Source organism: Netta rufina (genome assembly GCF_964035555.1).
Source record: "Netta rufina genome assembly, chromosome: 1".
In the NCBI taxonomy this organism is placed as follows: domain Eukaryota; kingdom Metazoa; phylum Chordata; class Aves; order Anseriformes; family Anatidae; genus Netta; species Netta rufina.
Genome location: NC_140123.1, coordinates 66,578,493 through 66,601,181, shown reverse-complemented (window position 1 = coordinate 66,601,181; position 22,689 = coordinate 66,578,493). Strand labels below are relative to the sequence as shown.

At 42.1% G+C, this 22,689-nt stretch overlaps 1 protein-coding gene across 1 annotated transcript in view; it reads left to right on the top strand.

Moving 5' to 3' along the window:
- Positions 1–4,560: 4,560 nt before the first annotated feature.
- Positions 4,561–22,689, top strand: part of SLC9A2 (solute carrier family 9 member A2) — a gene marked incomplete at both ends in the record, with an annotated part of 32,378 nt that continues 14,249 nt past the window's right edge. Inside the window, 3 exons of the mRNA XM_084290230.1 lie at positions 4,561–4,702; positions 10,116–10,579; positions 15,925–16,175. Coding sequence (XP_084146356.1) covers positions 4,561–4,702; positions 10,116–10,579; positions 15,925–16,175 — 857 coding nt within the window. The remainder of the gene's footprint in view (positions 4,703–10,115; positions 10,580–15,924; positions 16,176–22,689) is intronic.

Here is a 22,689-nt window from a genome sequence, read left to right as displayed (position 1 = left end):
GTTACATGTATCACAGGCACATCTTTTCCGCACATTACTGTAGTTCCCATGCAGCTGCAGATATCAAAAAAAAAATCTCAATTTTTACGTGAAGTAAACAAAAAATTCTTTCTTTTTTCTCATGCTAATACTGTCAATTTAAAAATTTATTTTTGTAATGCACTAATGCATTTTAGCAAAATGTTTACATTTCCTGTACTGTATTTTGGGGGAAATTAGAGGAAATCTTTCTATCTCTTTCAGAGAAGTGGCCAAGAAGGATGAAATTTATACCTTTCTTCTGAACCAGGAACACGGATTTATAATATGGTTATGTGGACTGTCAGAGAAATCTTAGTAGTAAGCAACCTCAAAGATCCTCTGTACTCAGTTCATTTTAACATTTTTGTCCAGATAATGTCAACAGCAGAATGTGTTTTTCTTTCTTGTTTTTTTTTTTTTTTTTTTTAATATTTTCTATCAGCTGAAAATGTCTGTAAAATTAAAACAACAATGAAAATTAATAATATTTATTAATATATTTATGATTTCCCCACAGGCATTTTAACTTTTTCAACACACTTACTGGAGAGCACCTATAATATAGTTCCTAGGAGAAACACTTGCTGAAATAGTCACAGTAGTATTTTCCAGAAATGTTTCCTTGATACCAAAGAAAGATCAGAAAATAAATATGGAGATATGACTTCAGACTGTGTGATTTTAGGAAGTCCCTAAAAATGGAGTCAGGTTTATGATACGGTGAAAAATCTCAATTTGTCAAATCAGTCTTTATTTTCTTTTCATTGTGAAAGCAGTTTTGACAATGGCAATAAAGATAGGTCTTTTCCTACCATATAGATAAAGCTGGATTAATATTAACAGATGACGTACAACCCTGTAACTCAAAGCCGTACCTACAATGAAAAAGTCCCAACACCAACTGCATGCAGCAAAAGTAAAACCAAACTCTCATAACCCAGAATGGTTCAAAGCACCTGTATGAACTACCTGAACTGTTGCAAACGTCTGGGGTGTGATCCCCAAGACCTCTTTCCCAAACTGCACATTGAGTAAGGAGCCCAAGCAGCTCCTTGCTCTGGTGGTAATTTATAGTAGTAATCAATATATGGACCGCAAGGTAAACAGAGTGAATTATGTGAGATACCATCTTGATGTATAAAGTAGCGTGCCCTTTGTCACGTGAAATGCTGTTAGCACCGTATCTGCTGAAACACACAATGCCCGTGAGTAGAATTAGAGATGAAAGTACACACGGGCGCAGATGGCACAGCCCGACGTGGGCAATGAAGCATTGGTGGGTATACTGTGGGATACAACGTGGCTCGGCTGCAGTCGGGCAAGGGCAGCGTTATGTGCTTTCTCTTTGTGCTATCCCTGAAATGGTGCGGAGCGACCCGACATAAAATTGTTCTGGAGCAAGAGTGGATGCATTGAGCTGTCAGGGGCAGAGCCACGACGAGACACCGTGGCGCCGGGGACACACCTTCACATCTCTGCTGCTCTCCTTGGCTGAGGGGACCCACTCCCTCCCTCCCCAGGGTGCTTTGAGCCTCGGGGACATTGTTTCCCATGCAATGATGTCCCCAGTCATTGCCCTCAGGAGGAGCTGCCTGGCTGAGCACAGCACAGGTAGTGGTGGAGGGGAGTCAAGCTGCACACCCCACACTGACACTGCCATCTCATATGACCAGGGAGAAGCAGAGATAAAAGGGACACTATACCCCACTCTGCTCTCTTAGACAGACTTCTGCCCTGATTTAAAGGTCTTCCAGTGGTGGTAAAGCCCTTCAGCATCTATGGGACCTGTCAGGGAACAGAGCTTCAGTTGCACAGGGCTGATGGCAATGAAAAAAGCAAGCACTGCAAGTGCTGAGCAAAACTCCACAAGACCCTCAGCATCTTGTACTATATTGGACTCCACTGCATCCATTTCAACAAGCTCCAAAGTCAAATATTTCCTGCTGTACCATGTCATGCAGTAGAGGTAATCCCCATCCCAGTGTCAGATATCCTCATCTACACAATCTATTTGCAAAATAGATCATTTATTTTAGTGTAACTGTAAACAGTAGCAACTCTAGTAATTGCTCTCCACCCCAGTTTTCTTCACTGTCCTTGTCTTTTGAGGTCTGTGTCAATGTATTTACAATTTCCCTTCTTACTACTGCAATGTAAGTCACCAGTGTCAGGATTAATGATGTCTTTCCTGTGTTTGATGTTTCTTCCCATTTACCAGCTTCTCATTTTCATGATATTTCTATTATTATTAATAATAATATGATAATAATAAAATAGTCTAGTACCCACACCAGTGTCAGAGCTAGAAAGATTCCTGTGTTGTGTGCCCTTTTGATTTTGGAGAGGGGACAAGTGGTGGCAAACATGTGGTTGGTGCCCTGGGAAAGTGCCCATATTCCTGAGTCTGGGATAAACTATGACTAAAGGAACCAAAACACTGCTCTGCCTCTGCTGGCATGCAGCAGCCGGGCTCTGTCATCCCTCATTGCCTGTGACAGCAGCAATGAAGAACATTTTCCATGAGAAGGGCTCTTCCATCAGCTCTGTGTGCTTCATCACTTTCCCACCCAATGGCTCCTTCTTTCCCCCCTTGTCGCAAATTGAAAATGTTCAGCCTGGTGTTCAGAGGGAAAATATGAAGTGATTTTAGAGAAAAGGGTGTATGGGAGGATATTTGAATGATTACACTTACAATTACACTGTTGGCTTGCTCTTGCCAATGCTTTCTCGTTGACATTATTGAAGATAACACTCAGTCCAGTGTAATATCCTGAAGGTACAGGTCAGATAACTAGAGAGGTCTGTAATGTTCTTAGGAGAGCAGCTATTTTAAAGTTATGATTTACAGTCCGATCTGCATGTGAGAGAGAATGCAATCTCCTTCACCCAGAGGCTTGACTTCTTATGGCTGGTCTTCTGCCAGGAACCAGGAGATTCAAGAACAATATATATTTTTTTATTTTATTTTTTTCTTCTTCCTTTTTTCTTTTTTCCGTTTAAAGGAAATGTCCTCAGAATTGGCAATATCCATTTCCCTCATTTCAAGGAATGTAGTATAGCAAAGAAAAAGACTTACGAAGAAATCCCAAGCAGCTAGGTGGAGTGTACCCTGGTTAAAACTTCAGATGTGTTCTCCTGGCTTCCTTGTACATAAACCAAAGAAAAAAAAATAATTGGCATCATGTTTAAGAATTTGTCATTAAAGCCATAGGTGTAGTGCCCTGTTTTCAGATTATGGGGTAAAGGACAGCTACAGATACTCAGCTAATTGATTCAGAGCTTTAGCTTTAACTCTCTACAGAAACAACAGCCACTGGCTACTTTTAGCCATTTGGGGAACAAAAAGAAAGCTCTTACTGCTGGCTTTTGGTTTATTTGAGGACAAGAAAGATATGCTTTGCCATAAAGGTGTGCAGAGTGGCATGCCATAAAGATTTTATTAGTTTGAGCTTTGGAATACCATATTACTCATAAGTGCTGAAGTTGTGAGTAAACCACGACCGTGATTCTACTGTTGCAGGAAAAAATGGAAAGCTGCTGCTCAGCATTAGGCGAGGGAACACCAGCCTTGCTGAAACCTGTGACACATTTCCACTGCTTTCCACAGGAGCAGCATTTTGCCAGTGATGTGTTCAGTATCGGCAACACACACGTATATATAAATGTATGCATGTATTTATACATATATGTATATATATATACGTGTGTGTAAACACAGTTATGCTGTGTGTTGTCATATGTCTGATGGGGGCAACATGCAGATAACATATACATTCATATATATTATGTTATATACTATACAGAATGTGTATGTGTATATATGTACCTCATATATTGCTATATACTACATAACATGGATATAGGTATATATATACCTACACATATACATATTTATACAGAATACATTGTTTTAACTCTAAATTAACAGAATTTAACCCTTAATTTGCCGGGACAGCATGTCTCCTCTGACGTGTTTGGCAGAAGCCCCTTTCCTGTAGGGGATAACGGTGATATATGGGCATACGGGCTCACACGTGTGTGTATTTATAGCGATGCACGTTGATTTTGTGCGCGTACGATTAAAATACACGCACCGGTGTGTGCGGAGGGGCACGCACACCCACCTAGGAGCGTACCCACAGGTGCCTACAGCGCGTCGCCCCCCTTATCCCCCGGCTCCCTGCCTGCCTTTCCCCCATCGCAGGGCCCGGCGGCGTGCAGGGGGCGGCGCGGGGGGGAGCGGAGCCGGGTGCCGGGGCTCGCCCAGTGCCCGGCAGGAGGCGGAGCCGGCGGGGCGGCGGCGGCTGCAGGTGCCGGCGGCGGGATGGTGGCGGCGGCGGGGCCGTAGGGCAGCGGCGAGGAGCCGGGAGCCGGGCGTCGGGGGGCGCCATGGGAAGGGGCGTCGGGGGCGGCGACCCCCCGAGCCGCTGCGGGCCGGGACTGCTGCTGCGGCTGGTGCCGGTGCTGGCGGTGCTGGCGGCGGCGGGGGCGGCGGAGCAGAGTGCGGCCGCGGGGAGCCCGGCGCCCGACGGCACGGTGATGGGCGCCGGCACCCCGCCGAGCCCCGGCAGCACCGCCTCCGAGGAGACGCGGCTGCACGTCTTCACCCTGGACTACCCCCACGTGCAGATCCCCTTCGAGATCACCCTTTGGATCCTGCTGGCGTCCCTCGCTAAAATCGGTGAGTCCCACCACCACCAACCCCCTTCACCGCTACCCCATCCTTTTTCCCCTTCCCGCTTGCCCCGGGGGTCCCGGGGCTGGCGATGCTCCCGCGGCATGGACATCCCGGCGTGACTTGTGGTGACAGCCGGGGGAGCTGGGCTTGGGAAAAGGGTCGCGGAGAAGGGCGATGCCCCCCCGGCCCCGAAAGCACCGGGGCCGGGAGTTCACTCAGCCCCTTCCGTCCTCGGTCGTCCCTGCTGTCATTTGAGCGCTTTCTCTTAAAATAACGCCGGCTATAATGACAGCTTCCTAACAGAACAACAGATCGATGGAAAGCAAATATTTATGAGGAAGCCTCCTCGTTGCGCTTTCCCACCGTTCACTCATGTCCCGTGAAAGATGAAAAATGCGGCGCTGAATGAGTGAGAAAGGCCACTAATTCCCTCATGTGGAAATTATTTGTATTGCAGAGTTTGACTGTTTTGTGAGGTTTATATGGCATGTTTTTAATGAGCTTTCTATGGTCCGAGCAGAAAAATGAGTGCAGTATAATAATCTGAAGAATGTCAGGTAGAGGTGTCCTACCGAGCTATGTAAAAATCAGTAAAACTCTAAACTCTAAACTCTGTATCTTGTTAACAAAAAGGTAGTCTTAATGTCAGGAATAAAGCTGAGGGAGACAAAAAAAAAAAAAAAAAAAAAAAAAAAGTGTACTCATACTCCGGTTATTTAAATCAGAAGTCAGACTTGGCAGCACAGATTTTGGTAAAAGCTCCAATCATACTCACTTTGGCAAAACAGTTTGATACGACTTAAAACTTTGACTTCTGCCTGTGGCATTTAAATGGACCATGTCATATTTATTACGTATTGCAAGACAGGTAATTGAATTCTCCAAAACCAAAAATTTGTGCTTACCTCCAGCCACCAGTTAGTGTTGAAATTGGCAGCCTGATCCCCTCCCCTACTTGCTGTAGCTTCATTATTTTCCACAGATTTATTATACACTGTATCCGTTAAGGTTGCATGTATCTTAATGCATTAAATATGCATGTTTAGCCTTGAGTATGTGATTAGGCATATTAGGCATAGAATCAGGCTGTAGTTCAAATATGATACTCTCAAATATATCGTGAACTGTTATAGCCAGAAAATACAGAGTTTGGTACAGAACTAATCTCAGCCAATTAAGTACTGCAAAATTGCTCTGGCTTCTGAGTCTTGATACAGCAAGAACTCTTGAATAATCTAAGACTAATGAAAAAAGTTTATGTTTTATTAAAGATTACTGGCAATCCATTTGAAATGTGTAAACACATACACAGTAATATGTAGATTCTGCAGGACTGCGTTCATTATAACTGTCATTTTGCTAGTGAATAGGCAAAAAAAAAAAAAAAAAAAAAGAGAGACTTGGCTACTTTTATTTCCCAAGCTGACTGCAGTGAAATAAATATGCAGTGAGCATAAGTGAGGAGAAATATCTATAATTTGAAAATGTTTTCATTTATACCGAATGAAAGCCAATGTGGCTAATCGAGAATGTTATCCCTGCTGTTACGAATGTGTACTAAGCAATGAGGGCTGGATCCAAGGGAGGCCCTAGGTGTGGCTGCACTTGGCTCCACCACGCCTACCTGCAGGGGCCCTGACTCCAGGACAGGAATTAGGAACATCCAGTTCTTGCTGCCTGAGCTTCTTTTGTGCTCCCTTATCCAGCCACTGCATCGGGTCACTACACCTGCCCAGCACAGACTCTCATCACTCCTAAACCATGTTCCCACAGTGTTAATTTTGCACTCACTTGTGTCCTCTTTGATAGGTAGCCCAGACCAGAATTGTTTAACTCCTGAGAGAGCAGCGTTGGCTCTACCACATCCCACTGTGTTTCTAGGATTGGGCCATTTCAGTTCAGTGGGATGGAGAGGAGTTTCTCAGCCCATCTCTCTGAGCCTGTGAGAGAGACTGCTCTCCCGTAGATTCCTTTCTCCAGCATTTCCTGCTGGGCAGCACGGGCATCTCTCCTGTGTCATGCCACCTCAAGACTCACGCACTGCCCAGGAAATTTAGGTGCTTAATCTGGCATCGCAAATTCCTTTCTGGGGCTAGGCACTGAGCGCTTATGCATGGCACTGCTGAACAGCAAACCTTTATGAGCAGAGCCCTAAGTTCTTCTCAGCTGCAAGGAATTCAGAAGATATGGCCAAATTTAATAACAGCTCTCATGGTGTGTGTAGGATCCCAAAGATAACTGTATCGCAGCACCTGCTTGTTGCCTGGTTGGAGCCTTTTTGAACAAATGTGATTTTGCAGAAGAGAAGTTTCATTGAAGCAGAAAGATTCCAAAATGTGCTTATTGTTACAGATATGAAAGGTTTTTCAGATCCTGCCACTGCAGACTAAGTTTAGAGAGAGCACAAAACGTAGCATGGGAAAGGAAAACTTGAAGTTGTCAGGCAGAACTTAAAAGTTTTGATGAAGTACATTTTCACAAAGAAGTTAGGAACAGGCTGTGTATATTCCAAGATAAAACAAGAGCACATTTTGAAATCTAAGAAATTGCCTTGAACAGAATTGCTAATTTCTGGCTACTTCTAGTTATTTATTATCTTGTGTGGTGATACCACAAATGAGGTATGTTACTAACATGCTGATGGACTCCACCAGTGCTTTAGGTGGTACCCAGTGCACCGCAAGCATGCTGTGGTGCCTAGGCAGTGAGGCTCATCTGCTTACTGCCCAGTTTTGCTGAATTCCTATGCCTCTAAACTTACAGAATGTTCTCTAACTCATCCAGATTCCCATTACTACATTTAATCACAAATACACGATTAGAAGTGCTGCTTCTGGGAACTGAACTGATATCTTTCCAACACTTCTTTCCCGAAAAAAGGTTTAAACTGTTCAGCACCTGAACTCAGAGTGCCCTTGGAAAACTCATACTTAATCATAAGTACATGTCTCAATAGCATTTTCAGAATCAGAAAGTATTGGATTTCACCCAAGAAGTGGGAAACCAGGGCTCTAAGGACTTCCATTTTGAAGAATATTGAACTTGCACTTTAGGCAATGCCCAATGGCCTGAGGGCAAACATCTTCCATGCTTCCACTGCATAGTCAAGAGTCTAAAAACGAGCTGGGTCGGAGGAGGAGAAAGTAGTTATGGTCCTGGGTTTAGCATAAATGGCCAAATAATCATGTGCTGCTGGGGATCTGCTCCCAGGACACTGCAGGCAACGTGGCTGTGGATCTGTCAGAGCAGGGAAGATGTCCCTCACCCTGCTGGACACCTGTGCCTGAGTTGGTGTGCACTGGATGCCATCTCCTGGCTATCTGCCCATAAGTGGGGAACCACAGCTTGTTCCTGAGATCACCTGTGAATGCCTTTCACAGAGGCGGATAGTCTTTTAGGAGTTTTGATGTGGCTTACATGGATAAAAAAGCACATTTAACATAGTTAAATATAATAAACATAAGGAGCCTTTATGTTACCTTCAAGGATGAGGTAGAGTCCCAAAAGGTCTGAGAAGACATAAGGTTTCCAAACAGTGACTTGTAAAGGAAAAAAAAAAAAAAAAAGATATATTCATAATAGACATATCATTGCCTTTGTGTTAGAAGTGGCTGGGAGTTTTTTGTTTGTTTGTTTTTCATTGAACAAAGTATTTATACAAATTCTCTTCTTTTCAAATTTTATTTAGAAAATTATTGAAGGTACTTTTAGAAGACTTTTAAAAACTTTTCTTCTAGCAAAACCTACTTAGCCAGGAGAAACTTCAATCACTGCAATAGCAATTTTGGCATCCTGCCACTGCAGAAACTAAGGCAAACCATAAAATGTTTAAGTGGAAGTAGCTGAAAGGTGAAGAGTCAAGTGTCCAGAAGGCAATTCTTGTGTCTCCAGGGTCATTACCTATTCTGCCCATGCAATAGACTGGATATTGGTGATTCCTGTTTCGAGGAATGATAGTGAATTTGGCAGTTCTTCTGACACATCACATAGTCTGTGCTTCTAATTTTTAAAAACTGTATTCATCCAGAGGGGGAAAAGAAAAAAAAAAAAAAAAAAGCTTGAGTTGCTTATTTTTAAAAGTAGCTTTAACAATTATTGAATATGTAAGTACAATTCTGTAGATTAAAACAGCTCCCCTCTTAGTCCTTGTTAACCATTTGTTTTTCCTAACTATAAACTCAGGCTTTTTGTTTTTTTGTTTTTTTTTTTGTTTTAACCCAGAGAAAATCTATGATGAGAGGGGAATTAACAAAATCAGTGTCACAAGATACAGAAACCTGGAACTGGTAAACTTGATGTGAACTATTCCAAGTTTGTACTAGTTTAACTGTTTCGACTACAGGTGTGATTTTTACTGAAATAGTTTTACTGAAATAGACGGCCGTTATTACCACACCCAGTGTTTCCGTGCAGCTCTCATTTAAAATAATTTAAATGCTTTTTAGTTAGGCAAGAATTGTAGGATCTTGTGGGTGTGGATAGTTTTCTATATAATTATGTGGGCCAAATATAGATAAGGAGGAGCCTGGAAAAGATTGGTATCGCCAGGACCTGGAATGTGACCTTGGTGCATATGGTTGACCATCCCATTAGATTGGCCAAAGTAAGTTCCAAGTAAGTTCCTTTGGAACATCTCCCATTCATCACACACACACACACACACACACACAAAATAAATTAAAAAAATCACCTCTAAAAGTAATCAACTTCTAAAAGTAATCAGAATCTTTAAATCAAAACTATTTGGCTTTGAGAATTTTAGTGAGTTATGGAACAGTATTTAAGTCGTCATTCAGAATTTTTTAATTTTTTTTTTTAAGTACTTTGCACAGTCTGCTTATGAGAGACTCTTGACACTACTATAATTCATATAACAGAGAAGAATGAGTATAATAGTACAGGTTGCAATTTATTGTCACTTTATGAAAAACACGTGTGTTTTTTTTGTGTGTGTGAAATTAATTTGAAGGCTCCGCTAAAGTTAAAAGAATGTGTCTTGGAGTGCTCCTCATGGTCTCTAATGAAGTGACCGTGGGTGAGTGAATGCAGGTCAAATGTGCTAGTTCCTCTAGCTTTGAGACCCTAAAGCACACCTAAAAATAAAATGAGTGTATTTCTTAAGCTTCTTTGTGAAGCTGTCCATGGAGGAAGGTGTTGTTACTTTGATTTTTTTTTTTTTTTTTCTCTCAGATGTAATTTGCCCTGTAAAAGTCTTCGGATCACATTTCTGGGGTATTCCACTTTATGTAAAAAACAAACAAACAAACAAAAACCCCACATTTTCACAAACAGGGCAATAGTTTTTCTATTAGCTTGAAAATCTAGCTATTAAATCGATTCTCCACCAAATTAACTGTAGTCTTGGATTCTGTGCAAATAACTATTTCACTTTCTTGTGTTTGAATTTCCTTTGAAGGCTTTCATCTTTACCACAAGTTGCCCTCAATAGTACCTGAAAGCTGCCTCCTTATTCTGGTTGGATTGCTTCTTGGTGGCATTATTTTTGGAGCAGAGGAGAAGTCCCCACCTGTAATGAGCAGTGATGTTTTCTTCTTATATCTTTTACCACCAATTGTACTCGACGCTGGATATTTTATGCCAACTCGTCTTTTCTTTGAGAACTTTGGTACTATATTCTGGTATGCCGTGGTAGGCACACTCTGGAATGCCATTGGCATTGGGATTTCACTTTATGGAATTTGCCAAATCAGTGCATTTGGTTTGACTGATATCACATTGCTGCAGAATTTGCTCTTTGGCAGCCTCATTTCAGCTGTGGATCCTGTGGCAGTGCTAGCTGTTTTTGAAAATATTCATGTCAATGAGCAGCTTTACATCCTGGTGTTTGGAGAGTCATTGCTGAATGATGCTATAACTGTGGTAAGTTACTTGATAAATGATGAGTTGATAAAAATGATAAATGATTGTTTGCATGTCACTGTGTTATATCTCCTTGTATGTGTGTGGTTATTGCAGTTTGCTAAAAGAGGGAAGTCAGTAACTGCTAATGCATTTATGTAATTCTCTTTACGTTTAGAAACTACAATAGCCTAACTACAGCAGAGCAACACGTAATGGTAGCATATTTGCTTAAGTGATTTTACTACCTGACCTCTTTAGTTTCTGTATCTTTTAATTCTGTTGCTTCCGTAATCCTAAACTCACCTGCATAAATGTCGTTGGATAGGAGAGGGAAAAGGGCCAATATTGAGTGTCCCTGCAAGTTTGCAGGGAGAATGGGCCAGTCACTGAGCTACCGCAGGCACAGGATCCACTTGATGCTAGGCATTTGCATGTGCCTGTCCAGTTGGAACTGCACTGAGACCACCTATACATTTCTCCCAGGCTACAGATGAGATAGAACAGCCACCCGGAGGTAGATGTTTCTAATAATTAACTAGCTGAACTGGGTTTGTGGTGCTGACCTGAAGACAGCAATCTGCAAATCCCCAATGCCCCTCATTTGTACCTGATGACACCATGTCTGGAACATTACTTCCATGTAGCCATGCCTTACTTGAAACCCTGCCCATGTTAACTATGTCCTGGTGTACTTTCTGTTTTCTAAGCCATGGAAATCCCTTTTTTTTTTTTTTTTTTTTTTTAATATTCCAGAAGGATCATGAATGTACATGAATTGGGTCTGCACCATCCCTGTCTCTGTCACTGGCATCTTATCTACTGTCCCACTCCATGCAGAACTGTCCTTTGGTTTTCCTCCTCTCTAGGACTTTGCCTCATCTGCTTAACACATGCATTTCTCAAACATTTAATCTGAGCCTTGGTACCAATTGTTTCTTGTGTGCCCATACTGTTTTGTTCTCCTAGGCTTCATGTTTTACCTGACTCTGCTGCTATCCAGTCAGCCGAATCACATCCCCTTGCATGGCTTTGCCTTAAAGCCTAACTTTTTGCATTAGCTTTCAGCTGAAACTGCCTGTTCTGACTAATCTGTTACCTAAAGCAGTCATGGAAAACAGTGGGTGTAAATACTGTTTCAAATAACTTGGCAGTTTAGCCATGACTGTGCCTTGTCACTATTCACTCTTAATGACCACTCATGCAAGGGAATTCTTTTCCATATTGTTATTATTTAAGGGGAAAGGGGGCTACTTTTATGTTAATATAAAGGTTTTTCTTCTTGATTTTTTTTTTTTCCAACTGAAATTGCTTTTTCCAATCACAAAATCAATCTCCTTTCCACTGGAGCAGCAGTTAATCCAGTTTTGCTAGCAAAACACTGCATCCTGATGACGGATGTATTTGTGTGTGACATGGCAGATTACTTCAAGGCACTGTTTTTATAGGCACTGGCATGGCAATTAAATAACCATGATATGCAGCTTTCCTGTAGGCATCATTATAGCCTTCTTTAGGGTCCTTTCTCGCACACTGTTTTCCCAAACACCCCAGCACGGGGAGAGGTACTCTGAGGAGCCTGTAGGACCAACTGAGCATATGGCACTGGCCATGCATATATTCATGAGGGAGTGAAAGGGATTTGGAGTGTGTTCAGTCTTACTTCCCAGCTATTGCTTAGAGGTGGTATTTGGCAGCAGACCAGGTGGTTTCCACATGCTACACACTGGCCTGCTAATGGCTCCCTGTTATGGTTTTGCACACCTGCAATCATGTGCTTAGACTTAAAACATGACCCAGACCATTGCATGAGTTCTCTGTGGGGTGTGCTTAGTGGACTTTGCCTCCTGTCCCCATGGCGGTGCTGCCAGAGTAGTTCTTGCTGCAGTGTGGTTAGGGTAGCATGGGTGCCTTCAGTGGGATGTGGGGATGGGGTGGGAGGGATATTGAAGTTGGGCTGGCCAGCAACCTGGACTGCCCAATTCCTGCCTGCAGACACCAGCCACTAAACCACAAAAGTACCGCGAAACCTGGGGGCTACACAGACAGGCAGTGCAATACAGTGTGACTTCAGTAACCATGCTTTCTAAATACTTTAAGGCCTTCTTCCTGCTAACCTGCTTGCACTTCCAGGCTGTTCCTAATAAAAGCTTTTTTTTTGTTAGGAATCTCAGCTCTGCTGTGCTTCTCAGATGATCTTGCATTCCTGATAGGTTTCACGATAGGCCTGTGTATTTGGACAATCCATTTATCCTACTGGTGGAATTTCTGAGCTTGAATTTGCCTGAAGGCAATGTTTGCCTGTCAGCTATAGTGCTTCTTGTTCGGGTTGGTGCTTTACCAGCCTCCTGGTTCAGTGATAACTACCATGATAATACTAAATGACAAGATCGCAGATGAAGCTGAGTGTTAGCAGTTCAAATTTCAGTCCTGGGCTTAAAATCACAGGGACGGAGTTAGTGTCATTGCAATAATATTATTCCCTTGTTAGAAAACATTGCAGCAGTACTCTGTATTCTGCCTATACTGAAAACATTATTTTAGAGTGCTTTAAAGTAATTTCAGAATTAAAAACTAATAACTGAGAACTGATGAAAATAAGCAATTAACATCTAGGAAGAGCAGAGATGCTCCGAGACACGATTAAGAAAGGATTGGTGACTGATATTATTTGTTGCAACCTTCAGAAAGTTCAGCTAAAGGATGTTGAGTAAATGCAAATCTTGAACTTGAAAAAAAACGGTTCTCATACCAAAAGCATTGCAAAATGTGTCTAGTGTTGCTGTAGTTTAACTCACCTGAAAGCTTAAAGAGAGCTGTAAAACTGAACTATCTGTAGAGTAAAAGGGAACTGAACCTGATTATAATCTCATGTACAGTAGTGCAAATAAAGAACAATAAGGACGAGATTGAAATTGTATTCATGACATTCCATAGTCCTAGCTGCTGCTTCTAGCACAGCAGTCTTGTTTTGAACCATGAACATTGCTTTTCTTCTTTCAAGTAACTTCTGGCAACAGACTCAAGATTTGTAGGGATGTCTGATGGAACCAGGCTCCGTTCAATTTGCAGTGTGAGTACTTCTCTGTGAAGATGAGGTGATGTTATGAAAAGGCTGTTGCTTGAGGAGGTCACAATTACATGCTTCTTTACAAGTGGCTCTCAGTGGCCTTACCTCAGAGACTTGCCGTACATATAAATATATTTATATAGTTAGTTTTGAAAATGTAAAACAATTTGACACTACTTAAAGAAAATAGTCATTTTCCATAATACATACCAAGTGACTATTCTACAAGGTCAAATTCTGTAAATGTCTTGAAGAATAACACAAGCCTGAGTAGTCACAAGTACCAAGAAATGACTCAAGGAAACTCCTCTCCCTGCTTGACACAAGACAGCAGTATTTTTTTCTTCAGCCCGTGATTTGGAAAGCCCTGGGAGTCTGTGGACTGGAGGGTTTCTTTTATTATTATTATTATTATTATTATTATTATTATTATTATTATTATATTTTATTTTATTTTATTAGGGCGAAAAATAAAGGCATAGCTATTGTCAGGAGGCTTAATTCTGTTATGCTTTTCTCCATGTAAATTCATAAGGTCCACAAATCAAAACAGGTTGAAAACCACTGGAGCATATGACATTACTTTCCTGTCCTGCATGGGACACAGTAGCAAGGAACAGGGCAAAAAAAGGCTGGTAGTCTGCCTCACAGCAGCAAGGTGAATGGGTTTGCCCAGGTGAAAAATGACACTTCTCCTATGTGGACTCTTCCTGAGGGTATCGTTTTTAGGCAATGAACAGTTTGTGCTCATGCTCTTGCCCTTTTTATTGCTTTGTAATGAAAATCAGAAATTACCGGTGACCCTGCTATGTTTGATTTAACCTTCTTTATTTTTTCATGCTTGCACTGGAATATATATTTTTTCTTTTCTTTTTCAGTTCTTTCCTTTCACTTAGCCTAAAGGACCCCTAATAGCCCATGTCTTCGCCTTAGTCTTTAGTGAGGACTTATACCTGTGTAAGACCTCTCAAATTTTGGCCAAGAAGATCTGTACAACTTTCTTTCTGTCATGTGAGAGAGAACAAGATTGCAAAGGTGAAAAATCCCTCCCAGTATTCAAATACCTACATTGTTGGCACAATTCAAGTACTGATAAAACATTGTTCTCTCAAATAGCATTTCTGATAGAGAAACCTGTTTGGTCTACTAAGAAGCCCATAAAGAAAGCAGAGGTTTAGCTCCTATAAACTGTCCAAGCTGCCTAGCCTGGTGTTTGTTATGACCAAGGTGGCTTAACCTGTGACCCTAGTTTACACTTCTGGCTTAGATGCGTTCTGTAAGAGGAGAAGGACCAAGCTTTGGGCTGGAAAAGGAGGCTACATAGCCATCATGATATCGCATGGCTGGGAGCACACATACAATAAATCTGTAACAGGGGAGACCCTTTAAGATTTCTTTAGGAGTGACTGATTCCGTTGTAGTCTTTTAAGTAGTAACTAGCATACTGAATGTTAGAGAAATTTGGACTTTATATCATTCCGTTTCCTGCATAGAACAAAAAGGATTTCTGGCCAAGAAAATACAAAAATCTCATTGACCTCATTTCTTTAGGAGGACTGTTGTAAGAACTTTGAAAATGAAACTGGACAAATACATGTTAAGAGGTCTTCTAATGGGAATTAAATCCAAATCTCTAGAAATAATCTCAAGTTTGAAAAGTCTTTAAATCATTGGATTCCTAGTGGTTAGTAGAGAAAGACCACTTCATGGATGCTATGTTGCTTGTAATCTTTGGGGTGGTCACAGTCCATCTCCCCCATGCCAGACTGATCTATGGTCTAATTCAGTGCTGCAGCTCTTGGTGTCCTATGTAGCTCAAACACGGTTGAAAATGACATGAATTTTCACCAATTACGAAGCTGTATTTTTTCCTCCTCTTTTATTTCTTTGCTTCTGGGGAAAATCTGAAATAGCCATTTGAGGGGAAATTAGGAGCTCTGCAAATGAATGAGTTTAAAAATCTTTAGGTAGAGCTTTGGACAGGTCTTTGAATCAGCCAGGTAAGGAGTCTAATCATGACTACGCTCCTGGCCTACAGAATGATGTCAGTTGAGACACTGCAGTCTTTTGTCTCCATTTGCAAAAATGGGAATAATTATATTTACACTTCTTTGTATATCTCCCTGATATTTTTGGAGGACACAAATGCCAGAAGTAAACAGCAGCATATCTCAGAAGTGTGTTCAAGATAGATAGAGAAATACAAAGTCCAACACTGAATCTGAGGAACATGATAACACAAAAGGAAATTAAGAAGAATTCAGAAACATGATGTGCTTTTTTCTTTTTCTCATAGGTCCTGTACAATTTGTTCAAGTCTTTCTGCCAGATGAGCACAATTAAGGTTATTGATGTATTCGCTGGAATTGCTAACTTCTTTATAGTGGGGATCGGTGGAGTATTGATTGGAATCCTTTTGGGATTTGTAGCAGCCTTTACCACCCGTTTCACCCATAAAATCCGAGTGATTGAGCCACTCTTTGTCTTCCTGTACAGTTACTTGTCATACATAACAGCTGAAATGTTTCATCTCTCGGGCATCATGGCGTAAGTACCCCAAACTTCAGTGATTATAGCACCCAGATAAGAATGCCAAAGGGAACTGCAGAGAGGACCAGATTTTGCAAACTCTGCCATGTGGCCTCGTTCCACTGTGCATGGCAGCAAAGCTGGCTTGAGGATTTCCGGCCTCTCCCCTCCTGCTTCCATCCCATTGTCTCAGCTTGCCACCACACCAGCTGTGTCACTAAAACTGCCCGTGGCATCACACCATAAACCATATCTTTGAAACGTTCCAAGTTAAAAATAATCCCTTGTATTTTTGGTGGGGTTATTCATAACCCATTTCAGTTGGTGACCCAAGTCCTCATATGACCCTGCCACCAGTCACAAAGGCATGGCTCAGAGGTGGCACAGAGTGATGTGGGGGCAGCAGTGGCTGGCAGGGAGTGGGAGTGGTGGCTGCAAACCTCATGAGCTGGCTTCGCTGCTGATGCTAACGTATTGTGAAACTGCATCTTCACACAGTCATGTGAGCAGCCAGTAAATGCCATTCAATGAAGACAATGCATGTATCATCCAGGCAAACTCCTGCTGGATTACAAGTACAGTAAGGATTGGATGAATGTAGGATTTGCAGAATCTAGTCCTACGGTAGTATAACACTTTAGTTTAATATATTCATACATGTGCCTGTGTATTACAAGGCTGTCTGCATACATCATTATGTACAAAAAAATATTATTCTTCCCACTGCTAACACATAAAAATATTTTCTCTCCTTGGGTTTTCACTCCTGGGCTTCAGTAAAGATAGAGCACGGACTCTCACTTGGTGCTGTTTATACTCTAGCAACCTCAACTTTAGAAAGAGCCTTTATGACACCTGATATATGGTTTTCTTTGGTTCCAAGTAATATTTTTAAAGGCTGACCTTCCTTAATGACTTTGTATTGTTCTAGTGGCAAATGTGAGTCATTCAGGCATTAGAAGCATAGCTGTTTTTGAAAGCTCATATGTTGCTTCTGAGTATCACTGATACTTACTTTATAATACCTCATTTGATGATTATGCTTTAAGAAAGTGAAGATAGATTTGATATTGTAGTCCTGTCAGTATAACATTTTCTGGGTCCAGGAAGCAATTTACAAGGAAACTAGTAGCTGATGATTTAAGTTGTATAAAGATAGAAATATGCCATGAAATCAGAAGGCTTAGTACTTTAATATAAGTAAAGATGTAAAGATTACATGGGTTTCTTTCTCTGATATGAGACTAAATAAAGTAACATATGAATCCACTTTGACCAAGTTCATAAATGAGCCATCTCTTTCCCTAGCTTCTATTCATAGCATTTGTGTGGTTTCTAGTTTCCTCCACTTCTTAAGTCAAATGTCCTTGACATCCTATGATCAAATACTTAAAGGGCTTCTAAACTAAAAACGTGTGGCTAAACTGTGCATAGAAAAAAAAAAAATCTATCAGTGTGCATGAAAATACTGAACTGGACATTCTGCATCTGGGGTAAAATGGAAAGGGCACCATGGGTCTGCTGGTGGCTAAGTGGAACTAGTGCATTCCAGTGCCTGGAACCAGCACACCATTGTTTCACAAGGAACAAGTAAACTTCTCCTCTCCTCTCCTCTCCTCTCCTCTCCTCTCCTCTCCTCTCCTCTCCTCTCCTCTCCTCTCCTCTCCTCTCCTCTCCTCTCCTCTCCTCTCCTCTCCTCTCCTCTCCTCTCCTCTCCTCTCCTCTCCTCTCCTCTCCTCTCCTCTCCTCTCCTCTCCTCTCCTCTCCTCTCCTCTCCTCTCCTCTCCTCTCCTCTCCTCTCCTCTCCTCTCCTCTCCTCTCCTCTCCTCTCCTCTCCTCTCCTCTCCTCTCCTCTCCTCTCCTCTCCTCTCCTCTCCTCTCCTCTCCTCTCCTCTCCTCTCCTCTCCTCTCCTCTCCTCTCCTCTCCTCTCCTCTCCTCTCCTCTCCTCTCCTCTCCTCTCCTCTCCTCTCCTCTCCTCTCCTCTCCTCTCCTCTCCTCTCCTCTCCTCTCCTCTCCTCTCCTCTCCTCTCCTCTCCTCTCCTCTCCTCTCCTCTCCTCTCCTCTCCTCTCCTCTCCTCTCCTCTCCTGCAAAACAGTAGAGGAAACATTGATGTTTTGTTTTTGTTTGTTTGTTTCCCTCCAACAACACAACAGAAGTTATCTTTAAAATGTCCTAAATGTGCTTTGACTCTATGTATATTTTGTATCAGCTGAGGGAGCTGGATACCTCGGTGGCACTTATGGGAAGGGCGAAGGGCTCTCTGCAGGGGTGTAGACTCTCTGCTATCATGAGACATATAGCGTGCCCCCTCCCTGCAGGGGGCCTTACAGCTCCTGTAATCCCCACATCACCTGTGAGTAAATCTTACCTCGTGCTCTTTGCATTTCATTAGTCTCCAAGCTAGGGAGAATCTCGTGCCCTGTGTCAGAGCACAGCACGCACTGGTACTGAGCCCCTTGCCACGTTTTGCAGAGAGTACCTTGAGTCATGATGACTCTGTTCTGACTTCAAAGGCAGCCCTGCTCTGAGCAAGCAGGTGGACCAAATGACCTTGGGGTGACTCTCACAACCCAGCTCGTTCAGTCATTACGTGATTCTTTGTCCATTTGTAGTTCAGCCCACGGGGAAGAAATACATATTCGCCTGAGTCTGCTGAACTATTGATTCCCTCTTCCTTCATAACCAGGTTCTTAAAGATACTCCACAAAGCCTTGCAGGTACACACAGTACCACACTTCAGGCACAGGACATAAGCAGGAACATGCAGTGTTATTGCATTAATAAGATTTTTACATAAATATTGTGACACACAGAATGCCTCCTTTCTGTGCAAGTAGAAATTCGCTGCCAAAGGAGCAGAGGGGAATAAAAGGTGCCCTCCCCTGATAAATTTGTGTATTCACCCTGGGGACAAATGGTTCGTGAAGCATCCATGTGAAACCCCTGCACTGAGTTACTTGGCTGAAATAGCTCTGGGACTGAATCACGTCCCTGCCAGCTGCTGTGTGAAAGTCCTCTCCAGAAGGAGAGGAAGGAGGTCCTCCTGTAATTAGAGCCTGGCTTGAGTCAGATTCACGGGTGTGAAAAATGCAGATGTGAATCTGAACGTTATCTGCTCAGTTCCATTTGTAATTATAATACTACATTTGCTGCTTTTGCTGCTTACTCATTTATTGTAAAGGCTGTGAAGCAGCAGAACTTTCTTTTCTCTCTCTATTTTTTCTTTCTTTTTTTTTTTTTTTTCAATAGTGAATTAGCAGTCTGAAAGGAACAAACATTGAAACTACTGTAAATTTAGTAGGTCAAGGAAACATGAGGATTGAACCCAGTGGCCTTGTTTATTTCAGTCATGACAGAAACTCTACTGTTTGTGCAGGAGAATTTCTATTCTTCAGAGGCACAGAAACCTGCAGGTTAATTGCAATTAACTGTTTTTTCCCTCCCTTTCTTGACCAAGGCAACTACCTCAGGTCACAGAAATGGAAGCTAGAAGTAATGTGTGAGGATAAGAAATGTGAAATAAAACACATGTAAGCATTTTATTTGATTATGGTGACAATAAAAATTTAGTCTGTGAAAAACATCTTATAGTGATCTACATAAAATCTTAATAAAAATTTAAAGGATTTGCTTTTTTTTCAAGATATTGAATCTTAAAGGATTTGATTTTATATTGAATTTTAACACTATCTACATACAATTTTCAAATTGAAGAGACTTCAATTGGATATTTTTTTTCTAATGTAGATAAATATTCTGAAGAGCTACGAGATTCATAAAATAAACAGTGATTTGCACTGGAATAGCACTTATCTGAAGAATGAGTGAATCAACTCAGCTGATGACACTAATTGGATGAATGCAAAATTTGACTGAAAAGAATATTTTATATAGGAGTGTAGTCCCTTTAAATTCTTGCAGTGGTTAAACATGGTAGGTGTTTTAAATTACACCTTGTAAAGATCACGATTAATCTGGTGGCAGATTCTTATCAGACATCTATTTACAGTGTCTCCATTACCTCAGGATCCAAAAACAGTGTCCAGTGAATGCTTCCCCACTCCCCAAGCTACAGGGCTTTCCTAAATGACTATAATAACAAAAACTATTTATTTTAAGAGGGTAATAAATATGAATGAGTGTTTTGTTTTGTCTTTGAGGCAGACCTGACAGCCACAATGCATCAGGCAGTAAGCTGCAGCTTTGAGACCCTGAAAAGACCGTGTGTCTATAAGTGTCTGTTTTGCAGTCTGCCCATTGCATTCTTACTAGATTGCCCTTTCTGCCCCTGCATATGCGCCAGTGCCATCTGTGCTGTGTGTGCAACCAATTGGAGGTGGTGAGGATGTGACCAAATTGCTATACCTGGGCAGATAAGCTGTGCCTTCACAGGAGAGCTGTCGTTGGCTGTGACATGACCTGAGATATCTGTAGGTCTATCAGTGCAGTCTGTGGCTGTCAAGCAGCTGATTTGCCCCTGAATATGAGAGTTCTGGATGTGATAAGTAGAATTGAGACCCTTCTTCACGTATTCTTTAGAGGTTGGTCACCTGTAAACTGAAGAACCTGGCAATGTTTGCCAGCTCCCAGGCTTGGGTATGTGTCCTGGCCAAGTCATCACTCCATGTCAGGACAAAATCATTCATGGCCCAGGTCCTCTCCCACTTTCTTCCTGAGATGTGCAGGCATGTGTAATGTGGGATCTCTGACAAGTCCCTAGTATGGGCAACTGTAAAATCAGAACGAGGAGAAGAGCTGTGAAGAACATCTGCATCACAGTCTGTGTTGGCAAAAATGCAGGACCTCTGTTGTCCTAGTCATGCATAAACTAGAAATGTTACCTAAACAACTGAAAGTTGCAAAGAGAAAGGTTGCATACTCATGAAATCTGCATTGTTTCATTTGTGTTTCAATTGTGCCATGTGGCCATGATAAAATCTGCTTCCCAGAGAGCATGCTAGTCTTGGGCCACAGAGGATCTTTCTGTTGAAGACTGTGGTGAAATCAGCTGACAATGACAGACAGCTGACTGTTATGTTGGTACTAAATGCAGGTGAGGACCTGGGACAGTTTTTATCAAGCTTTCCTTCTACTCAGTCTTGGGGTTTGGTTAGGGATGGAGTTAATGCTTGGATAGAAATGGCCATTTTGTATTGTGCAGACTAGATCTGCCTCTGTATCACCGAGTGTACAGAGATTTTGTCCCCCTGTACTCGGTTCTGGTGAGGCCGCACCTTAAGTACTTTCAGTTTTAGGTCCCTCTCTACAAGAAGGACATGGAGGTGCTCGAGAGAGTCCAGAGAAGGGTGACCAAGCTGGTGAGGGGTCTGGAGAACAAGTCCTATGAGGAGCGGCTGAGGGAGCTGGGCTTGTTCAGCCTGAAGAAAAGGGGGGTCAGGGGCGACCTTATTGCTCTCTATAGGTACACTAAAGGAGGCTGTAGTGAGGTGGGGATTGGTCATTCTCCCACATGCCTGGTGACAGGACGAGGGGAAATGGGCTAAATTGTGCCAGGGGAGGTTTAGGTTGTGTATTAGGAAAAACTCCTTTACCGAAAGGGATGTTAGGCATTGGAATGGGCTGCCCAGGGAAGTGGTTGAGTCACCATCTCTGGAGGTCTTTAAAAGATGTTTAGATGTAGAGCTTAGTGATATGGTTTAGTGGAGGACTGGTTAGTGTTAGGTCAGAGGTTGGACTTGGTGATCTTGGAGGTCTCTTCCAACCTAGACGATTCTGTGATTCTGTGTAGTTGTACAAAAATGCAGAGTGAAGGCCAAGTTAGGTGCACTGTTCTTTTAACACCTATCCACTTACCTTTCTAAGCCACTACAAGCATCTGTCCCCATGTAAGACCCTCTTCCCTGCCTTTTATTCACCCTGATATGTCTGCACTGCTCAGCAGAGGTAAGAGGAGTAGTCTGTGCCCTCTCCCAGTGTCCATGTTATGTCCCAGGTTCACTCTAATGCTTCCCAGTCACTTTTGGGGCAGTGAACGTGTTGGTTGGGTCAGAGATCTAGATCTACATGTGATCTAGATCTACATATCACATTGTGGCCATTGTCCTCCAAAACAGGTCATGTTGGCTCGACTTAAGAGAAAGAAACTTCTGGACAAAACTAACTTTAATTAAGTTATTTAATTAAAGAAATGTTTTCCAAGTCTGCCAGCCTCAGCTACAGCCTCAGTCTCTGTTAGGGACAACCTCTTGCAAAACGTTAAGAAAGTTTTTATTCTGAGGTCTTTTTGAAGTTACTACTAATTCTGATATTTAAAACAAACAAACAAACAAACAAACAAACAAACAAAACCTTTTAGAAGAAAGAATCTAGACATGTTTTTTCCAGTATTCCAGTCAGTAGGTTTGTTCTGAGCTTTCCCTCTGCCTTCTTTTCCGTTTGCACTTACAGTCAGGGACAACTGAGTTGTTCAGAAATGGGACTCTCAGCTTGGAGTGAGAACACAGAATTAGATTTTCTTCACTGGAATCTGCATGAGACATGAGGAAACGTTCCTCAGCTTCTTTCCAAGG